General features: G+C 65.3%; 1 protein-coding gene across 1 annotated transcript; it reads right to left on the bottom strand.

Annotated features, from left to right (window-relative positions):
• Positions 1–1,279: 1,279 nt before the first annotated feature.
• DLX5 (distal-less homeobox 5) lies at positions 1,280–5,418 on the bottom strand. The gene is made up of 3 exons (XM_001363044.3): positions 4,460–5,418; positions 2,846–3,030; positions 1,280–1,863 (listed from the first exon to the last, which is right to left on the bottom strand). Exons 1-3 carry the CDS (start codon positions 4,830–4,832, stop codon positions 1,543–1,545), a joined length of 879 nt encoding a protein of 292 aa, XP_001363081.1. The 5' UTR covers positions 4,833–5,418; the 3' UTR covers positions 1,280–1,542.
• Positions 5,419–9,246: the final 3,828 nt, after the last annotated feature.

Genomic DNA, 9,246 nt, shown 5'->3' with positions numbered 1-9,246 from the left:
GGATCCGGTACTCAAAGGAGCGAAGCAGGAAGAGCCCGAGCCAGAACCCGAGGTGCACCAGGGCAGCGAGACCTGACCGTGGAGCAGGTGGGAGGGGAGAGCGGGGGCACCTGGGCCCGGCGCTAGCCAGGCAGTAGCTAGCTTTCCTGGCGTCGCTTTCCCAACTGCAGATCCCCAAGGGCTGGGGGCAGGCGGGAATGTTCAAGCGCTAATCCTCCGCACAACAACAGCCAGCCAAGGCCGGCTCCCCTTTCCAGCCCTCTGGAACCCCTCTGGTCGCCACCCAGAGGCTGGCTGCCTTGGCTTCCCGGGGGCCAGCTCTGCAGTCGGAACCGACAGATCGACTTTCTGAGGCTCGCAGGGAAACCCGGGAGAGAGATTGGGAGGCGGCTGGTGCCAGAGCAGGGGAGGGAAGGGAAGGTGCCCGCGCCAGCCCGGAGGAGCAGACGGAGAGGTGAAGCCTGCCAGGGAAAGAGAGGCCAGGGCCCAGCCAGGCGGGGTGCCCAGCCTGACCCGAAGAGTCAAAAGGCCTCCGCATTCGTTTGGGACTTTGGGGGATCGCCTCCGCCCGAAAGAGCTGCCACATTGCCCAAGAAGGGCCTCTGCGAAGGGCCCTGTTTCCACGGCTCTGCCGGGGAGGAGCCCGCTCCCTCCATCTAGCACCGAGAGCCCCGCAGATGCCCGGCGTCTCGGCAACTGGCCGGCAAGAGAAAGGCGGCAGCGGCCCCTTCGTTTGGCCGTAGGAGCGCTGCTGCGAAGTAGTTTTCAGTATTACCAGGAAGGTAACAAGGAAAACCCTGGGAGTGCTCGAGGCGCCGCTCTCCTCCTCCCCCTCCTCCCCCTCCTCGTCTCGCCTCTCCTCCTTGGGATTCTTTACTTTGTTCTGCAGCTGCGGGGCTCAGTGGAATCTGCCTAATTGCTCTGGCTACCTCCGGCACCGGCACGGCACCGGCACGGCACCGCAGCCAAGGGCGCTGCTCTCCACCTCGCCGGGCCCAGTTCCGAATTCCCGAGGGCTCCGAGCCTGCCCAGAGCGGGAGGGGGATCCTCTAGTTGCAGCTCAAGCCCGACAAGAGCCGCCAGGATCCGGGGGCCAGACCCCCCAACCCCGCTGAGCCCGCTCGCTCTCTGCGTGGACGGTTACGTGGCAGAAAGCAGACCGGCGGCCCGTTGTCGCAGGGAGTCGCTGCGCTCCAGGACCCGCGGCGGGACGCTTCCGGAAGCCTCTCGGAGGGCCCGTCCTGGGCAGCCCCAAAGAAGGTTTGGCCAGCCAGCCCCGTGGGTGGAAATAATTTTATTTGTCCCGAATATACAGTTGAATTGGCCTATCTACAGCTATGTACACGGGGAGAGAACGTGGAAAAGAGTCCTTTGAAAAGTTGAGGTCAGAGATTCAAGGCACCAGCAGCGTCCAGTCCGTTAGAAAGGGCCTTGGAGATGCAATAACTTACATGCACGCCTGTACACACGCAGCGGGCTCCGCCGCCCGCCAGCCCTGCCAGCCCAACTCCAGCCAGCCAGCACAGCGCGGCGGGCCTCCCTCTAGTAGAGCGTCCCGGAGGTGAGCGCCAGCGGGTGCTGGAGGTGGGAACTGAGGGACCCGGCCGCGGGATACCAGGACGCCGCCGAGTTCTCCAGGTAGCTCGAGGCGGGGGACGGATTGGAAGCCGGAGGGTGGCCGTGGGGGTGGTGGCCCAGGGAGCGGGCTGCTGGCCCGCTGCCCGGAGGCTCCCACACGGCCGGGGACTGCGGAGAGTTACAGGCCATGGGGTCGCTGGAGCTGGGGCTGTGCTCCGGGGGCATCTCCCCGTTCTTCATGATCTTCTTGATCTTGGACCTTTTGTTCTGAAACCAGATCTTAACCTGGAGGGGGAACAAGCGCCGCAGTTACGAGCCCAGGCTGCGAGGGGCTCTGAGGGCCCCCTGCCAGCCCGTCCCCTCTGGTCGGGGCGGGCCGGGCGGGGCTCTTCCCCTCCATCCTTCCTCTCAGCCCAATTCTGGCTCCTCTTTCGTCAGCCGCAGCGGAGCCCGCATTCTACAAAGCTGGGGCTGAGCCGGAGCTCCTCGCCTCCTTCCCTCTGTGTCCCCCCCCCCCCCACCGCGGCCGGCTTCCCTCCCGGCCTCTCCCTGCCTCCCCCCTCCTTGGGAGCTCCCCGGCTCAGGAGGCCTTCTGCTGGCGCTCCAGCCGGGTTGCACTTCTTTCCCGGGTGCTCCAGCTTCCCGGCTTGGGAAGACGCTAGGGGCCGCGACCCAGGAGCTCCCGGATCCCGCGGCCGCCTCCGCCTTGGGGCGCGCTTTTTTCCGGGGCTCTGGGCATCCGGGGCGGCTGTCGGCGCTGTGGGGAGGTGGGGCGGGGGTCTAGGCTGAGAGCAGGCTCCAAGAAGTCACCCAGAGGAGGCGGCCGCGAAAGTCTCGGGAGAGGAGGATGGCCGGGAGGGCGGAGAAGCGAGCGGGCGCAGAGGGGCCGGGGCCCTGGAGGCTGACCCGTGGCCAGGTAGCCGCGCTGCCCAGCCCCCTGCTCCCAGCTCTGGGAAGCTTCTTGGGCCTTCCACTGGAAGGGATCCGAAAGCTCCCACGATCGCGGGAGCTTCCTTTGTCTCTGCCTCCACTCAAGCCCGGCTCCCGGGAAAGGGAAGGCCCAGCAGTTTAGCCCTGGGGTGGGGCGGGACAGCGCCCACCAGCTCACACCTACCACCTCCCCCCCCCCCCCCCCCCCCCCCCCCGGCCTCGGCAGTCGCCCGGAGGTGCCGGCTCTGAGAAGGGTTTGGCTGTTCTGTCCTCTTGGTGGCGGCTAGGGATGGGCGCCGGCCCGAGGTCAGGGGTCAGAGCCCAGGCTGGGCTTTACCTGTGTCTGGGTGAGGCCCAAGGAGGCCGCCAGCTCGGCGCGTTCGGGCAAGGCGAGGTACTGGGTCTTCTGGAAGCGTCTCTGCAGCGCAGCCAGCTGAAAACTGGAGTAAATCGTGCGGGGTTTGCGGACCTTCTTGGGTTTGCCATTCACCATTCTCACCTCGGGCTCGGCGGCGTCTTTGTCTAAGCGGGCGAAAGCAGGGCGGGTTAGGGCCCCGCAGAGCCGGGAGCTAACTGCCCGCCCGCCGCCCGCCGCCCGCCGCCCCTTTCCCCGGAGCCCCGAGCCAGAGGCTTGCTTCCCCGGCCGCCCCCGTAAGTGGCAGAAAGGCCAGGGGAGGCCGGCCGGCTGGGGGCACTCCGGGCCGTGCCCATCCCCACGCCGAGTTCTTTGGGGCCCTTTCCGCCCCCCTCACGCGGCCGCCGGACAGAGGCTGGCTGTGGGCTCTGCCGCCGCCGCCCTCGGAGGCCGCGAGCCACAAACAAGCACTCGGGCTCCTTCCTTTGAGCTGAGCGGCGCAGACAGAGGGCCGATTATGCCGGCCGTAATCTCGCTGCAGATCGGCCGGCACGGATGCGTCTGGTTTCTTTTACAAACCGACTTAGTAAGCCCTCGGCGAAAGGGGGCGGGGGGGGGGCGTTCATTTAAGGAACGAAGCCGAGGGCCGGGGGAGGAAGCAGGGGGTGGGGAGGAGGCGGGCAGCCGGCGCGCAGGTTGCGGAGGAGATGGGGGTCTTCGTTAGAAAAGGGAATGCCAAGGAGCGCGAAAAAGCCCGGGGACAGAGCTCTGGGGAGAGGCGGCCAAAGCGCCCTCCCCGAGGTGCGGAGCAGCCAGAGAAATCCTCTCCCCAGAGGCCCCCCTCCCAACTTGGCGGGGCTTCCCAGAGACGCCTCGTGTGTTGTGGCGTGTTTGTGCATGTACGGATTCTGCACGTGTGTGCCCATATGTGTGCCGTGTGTAAGGATGTTCGCGGTGTGTGTGCGCGCGCTCGGCACGGCTCCTGGGGGGAGGAGGTGCTGCTGGAGGCCGAGGGAAGGCTGCGGTTTGCTTCTGCCAGCGCAGGGGATGCTAATATTAGAAGGATTATTCATGTGCTGAGGGTGGGAAGAGCTCAAAGCTCCCCACAAAGACCCCCCACTTCTAACTGCTGCGCCGCCGCCGCCGCCGCCGCCGCCGCCCAAGCAAACTCTGGCAGCACACGGGGGGAGGGGGAGAGCCGAGAGCACACACACCACCCACTCGGCCAGGCACACTGTACACGCCACCGGCCAGGTGGCTGCTCGGTAGCTGCCGTCGGACGCGCCCCGGCCTGGCTAGTTCGGGCTCCAAGCTCACCGCCCCAGGCTCGGCCGAACTTCCCCCTCCCCTCCCCTCCCCCGCCCCGTCTTCCCTACTCCAACTTCCCTGCGGCGGGACTGGCATGCTCTCCGGCCCAGTGGTTGCCTTCCCTGGACGCACCCTGCGTCCAGGAGCCTTTGGACCCCGGCGGGCCTACGTGCTGGCTGCCCCCTCCTCGCCTGTCATCCAACCCCGGCTCCGAGGGCGGGCGCAGCTTACTCTGCTCTCCGTCCCTCTCTAGCTCCCGGCTCCCCGCGGTGCCAGCTCTGCCCTCACCTGGCTGGCCCGAGGAGCTCTGCGCCCGGCCGTAAGCCCCGCTGTACTGGGGGTGGTAGGAGCTGGCGTAGCCGTAGTCCGCGTACGCTTTGGCTGGGTAGGTGCCCGGCGGCGGCCCGGTGGCCGGCCCGCTCACGCCCGGGTAGGGGTACTGATAAGGGTGTAACGCCTTGCCGTAGGAGGAGGCCGGGGGCGAGCAGTAGCCGTGCGGGGCTCCCCCCGCCGGGCTGTAGTAGTCGGCGTCGGTGGCCGAGGACTCGGGTAGAGTGGGCGACTCCTGGGACGGGTGGTGCATCCCGGCGGCCGTCTGGAAAGGGGCCGGGAACTCGGCGGCGCGGATGCTGGGGCCCCGCCGGTCAAACACGCCGGTCATAGCTCGGGCTTCCAGGCGGAGGCGGCTCGGGGCGAGGAGGAGGCGGAGGAGGAGGAGGAGGCGGCGGCGGCGGCAGAGGCGGCACTGGCGGAGGCGCGAGTTCGCTCTTGGGGCTGCTTCGGTCTAAGCAGACATGGCTGTGGGAGAGGAGGAGACAGAAGAGGGGGCGGGGGCACTGGAGGAGGAGGAGGAGGAGGAGGAGGAGGCAGAGGAGAAGGAGAGAGGAGTGCAGGAGGGGGAGGAAGAGGAGGAGGAGGAGGAGGAGGAGAGGAGGAGGAGGAGGAGGAGGAGGAGAAGGAGAGAGGAGTGCAGGAGGGGGAGGAAGAGGAGGAGGAGGAGGAGGAGGAGGACGAGAGGAGGAGGAAGATGAAGAAGAAGAAGAAGAAGAAGAAAAGAGGCGGGGACGGCGGCGGCGGCGAGGAGGCTGGGAGACTCCGAGTCTCGGGCTCCGGCAGACTGCTGGCGGGGCGCAGCCTAGCCTTGGTTAAATCCTTAATTGAGCGCTTACGCACAGCGGGGTGGATCGGGTTCCATTGGCCAGAGCCGTCGGGAGCAGCGACACTCGAACTCACCCAACTCGTTCAGCTCCCTGACAAAGCTGGGCTTAAAAAAGTGTGTGTGTGTGTGTGTGGCGAGGGGGGGGTCTCAGGATCCTCGCGGGAGCTCCCTCCCTCGTCCCCTGCCCTCTCGGGCACACCGAGGACCCCTCAGCCGCCCGCTCCGACAGACACAGGGCCATTTCCGCGCTGCCCCCTCTGGAAGGAAGGCCGGCTCCGGGCTCGGGGCGCCGGGCCAGGGGCGGGCTGGCGTGGGGAGGCCTAGGCCGAGCTCTCTCCCTCCACAGTCGGGGAGGCTAAGAGGCCTGCTAGCAGCGCTCCTCTCCGAGACCCTCGCTGGGCTGCCGGCAGGGGCGCGTCCCAGGGCACCCCCACTCGGGGACGCCCAAAGGCTCGGGTGAGCTCTGCAGACGGCTGCCTCAGCCTCCTGCTCCGGCCCGCCCCGCACCCCCAGCCTCGAGGCTCTGCAGCGGCCCTCGGAAAGCGAGGCCCGACGCCTCTGGTCCTCCTAGTTGCACGCACACAAAATGGGCGCAAACCTCGGCTGGCGCCAGCAGGCCAAGCGGGAGGACGGAGTGCGAGGAGGGTGCTCCAAGTCTGCTGCCTCTGCGCACCCAATCACGGGCCCTTCCATTCCCAGGAGCCAGGGGAAGCCCCGCTTCCCGCACGCCTGGCCCCTCGGCGGGGCTCTTTGTCCCAGTCCCCGGCGGCTCCCCGCCTCTCAGGGTCTTTCTCACAACCTGGATGGGGAAAGAGGACAGCCCGTTGGGGCTCGGCCACCCTTGGGTGCTCCCAGGCGCAGAAACGGCTCTCCCTCCCTCGACACCCCCCCCATCTAAGAAGCAGGGCGGGAGCCCAGGGGGCACAGGGAGGGGGCTCTGGGCCCGGCCGGCCGGAGCTCCTTCCCCCAGGACCCCGCACTTGGGGCCGCCGTGCCCGCAGTCTTCCTGGGCCTGCTTCCGCGCAAAGGCCCAGAGGAGGACGAAGGAGAAGGGAGGGAGGCCGGCCGGCGCTGGGGCCTCCTGGCTTCAAGCAGAAGAGCCCGGGCCAGCCCCAGCTCCAAGGGCCGGGCCACTGCCTGCCCAAGCCGCTCTAACCGAGGCCGCTCCGCGCTGGCCAAGCGTCTAGGGCGGGGACAGGCGCCCAGGGGCCGGCTGGGCAGCAGAGCTGAACTAAGCAGGCGCAGGCCGGGAAGCCGCTGGCCGGGCGGCTTGGCCAGGCAGGCGGAGGCTCCCGGCCCGGCCCTTCTGGACGTTAATAGCTGCGGGGGTCCTTCCTCAGTTCACCCACTCCGCCCCCCCCCCCCCCGCCCTTCCTCCCGGCTCCGGCTCTGTCCCGAGGGGCTCGTGTCCGGGAGTGGCGGGGCCCCCCAGCTCTCTCGTCCTGGAAGTGGGGGCGGATGGGAGAGACGTGGGCCCGACGGCCGGCCCCGTCCCCCGAGACTGGGAGAGGAGGCTTGGCCGGCCCAGCCCAGCCCATCGAATGCCTTGCCCTGAGCGCCACCGTGTGGCGGAGGCGAGCAGCTTCGCAGCGCGGCCGGCGGGAGCCCCGGCATCTGGCCGAGCCGCTGCCAAATACTTGCAGCCACCCCAGGCGGGAGCTAAAGCAAGCGGAGCAAAGGGCCCGCCGCCCCGCCTTCTTCCCTTCTTTGCCCAGCCAGGCTCAGTTTGACGCCTACTGGCATTCCTCCCCCTCCCCCTGCTCCTTTGGGCTGCCAGCCTCCCCCTGGCCCACTGCCCGGGTGCCCTCTGCCAGGGGGGTGAGCCCCACCCAGAGATGGCCTCTGGTGGGGCAGCCTCTCCCCTCCCCCCTCCACAGGATTCTAGAGCTTGTCGAGTTTCCTCTGACTCCCGCTGTAGCCCCCTCCTGGGCTATATCTGGGGCACCGAGAAGCTCAGGTTAGGCAGCCACTTGGTATCAGAAGCAGAATTTGAACCCAGGTCTCTAATTGGAAACTTGGCCTTTCTGGCCTCTTACTGGGCCTGTCTCTTTCTGCAACATCCTCTGGTGAAGGTGTGGAAGGTATAGACGCAGCAGGTGTGGACGAGTGGGCATGGTGCTGTAGACTGGGTGAAAAAATCCTTCCTCGGTTTAGATATCTTTGCAGGGAAAGGGTAGAGATGGGCCCAGGGTCAGGGCTTGCCCAGGTCTGGAGCCCGTGGGGACCCCCAGAGCAATGGGAGCACCTTGGCCCTGTCCTTGCAGCAGGGGAGCCAGTGCTTTGGGGGTTTTACAGTGGCAGCTGCTGAAAGGCAGAAGCTCCACCATCTGTAAGCATGAGGACTCTGGGAAAAAGACTCCTGGAAGCTGTGAGCACCCTTCCTCATCACATGTGTCCTAAGCATGGCCTCCCCCTCTCCTGGATTCCGAGAGAGAACAGCAAGGAGCCATAGTGGATGGAATGCTTGATTTGGAGTCAGGGAGAGCTGAGTTTGAATCCTGCCTCCAACACTAACGAAATGGGTGACCTTGGGCAAGTCACCCAAACTCCCTCCACCTCGGTTTCCTCATTTTGTGAGAACCAAATAAAATCGCCTTATAAATGCTCATTGTGCTGCCGCTGCTGCTGCTGCTGGTGCTCTGGTAGCAGAAGGCTGAGGTTGCCAACTTTAGAGGGGTCCTTTGTACCGGGGATATCACTGTGGTAAATGGCCTTTTCTTGAAGCTATTTAAGTCTGGTTGGCTCGATGCTATCAACTGGTCATCATGGCCTCAAACACACTAGTGTGGGCTCTGGAGGGATTTTATTAGAAAGAGCCTTGCCGGGTCCTGAGGCTTCCTCTAACACCCTGAGAAGAGCAGAAGGTTGGCTCCTGGGCCTGGCCGTGAGCTGCTCCCTCCAAAGCGTGAGCTATTGTGGCAAGGGAAGGTAGAAGCTACAATTGATTGGCAGGTCTCAAAACTGGAATCTCTCATGAGCTGGCAGGGACAGAGTTCTAAGCCGTTTCCAGGGGGTGTCTGGACCTGACGATGAAGCCTGGAGGGGGTAGTAGTAGTGGTAGTAGTAGTAGCAGTAGTGGTGGTGGTGGTGGTAGTAGTAGTAGTAATAGTGGTGGTAATGTAGTAGTGATAGTAGTAGTGGTGGTAGTAGTAGTAGTAGTAGTAGTAGTGGTAGTGGTAGTAGTAGTGGTAGTGTAGCCGGTCTCCTCACTCTTGCAGGCTGGGCAGTGTTTCCTGGATGATTCCTCTGAGCACTGACGCCCAGCAGTGGCCTGAGCTGGCCCTGCTTCTGCCCTCCAGGCTGGGCTGGACTGGGTGGAGTTAGGTCTATTTCTGAATGTTTGAACCTTCACCTTCCCTCTTGGAGTCACTACCGTGTATTGACTTCATGGCAGAAGAGTGGTCAGGGCCAGGCCATGTGGGTCAAGTGACTCGCCCAGGGTCACCCAGCTGGGAAGGGTCTGAGGCCAGATTGGAACCCAGGACCTCCCGTCTCTAGGCCTGGCTCTGCATCCTCTGAGCTCCCAGCTGCCCCAGCACACACCACTTTGCTGTAGGTCCATGCCAGGACAGACTGTCTGTGGTAGGGCGTTGGTGGAACGTGGAGTGTCTTCCATTGGGAAGTTGGCTCCACTGACCCCAGCACTGGTGTTTCACTCTCTCATGTGGCCCCTGGGCTGAGGAGGGTCGGAGAAACTCTATTTCGGGTCTGCTTTGATTTCCTTTGTTTCCTTAAGTCCCTGGTTACATGAGCCACGTGCTTTCCCTCCCCCTGACACTGGCTCGTACGTGGACCCATTTCCGTGTTATTCCCATTGCGGTAGAGCATCTTCTGGAGCCTCCCCCCCCATCGAGCCACGTGATCAGACCTCCGTGTCCTCAGGGAGCTTCCACTCAAATAGGAGAACCCGAGGCGT

The sequence above is a fragment of the Monodelphis domestica genome, chromosome 5 (genome assembly GCF_027887165.1).
Source record: "Monodelphis domestica isolate mMonDom1 chromosome 5, mMonDom1.pri, whole genome shotgun sequence".
NCBI lineage: Eukaryota > Metazoa > Chordata > Mammalia > Didelphimorphia > Didelphidae > Monodelphis > Monodelphis domestica.
Note: the sequence above shows the minus strand (reverse complement) of the source record. Positions and strands in the feature narration are given on the sequence as shown.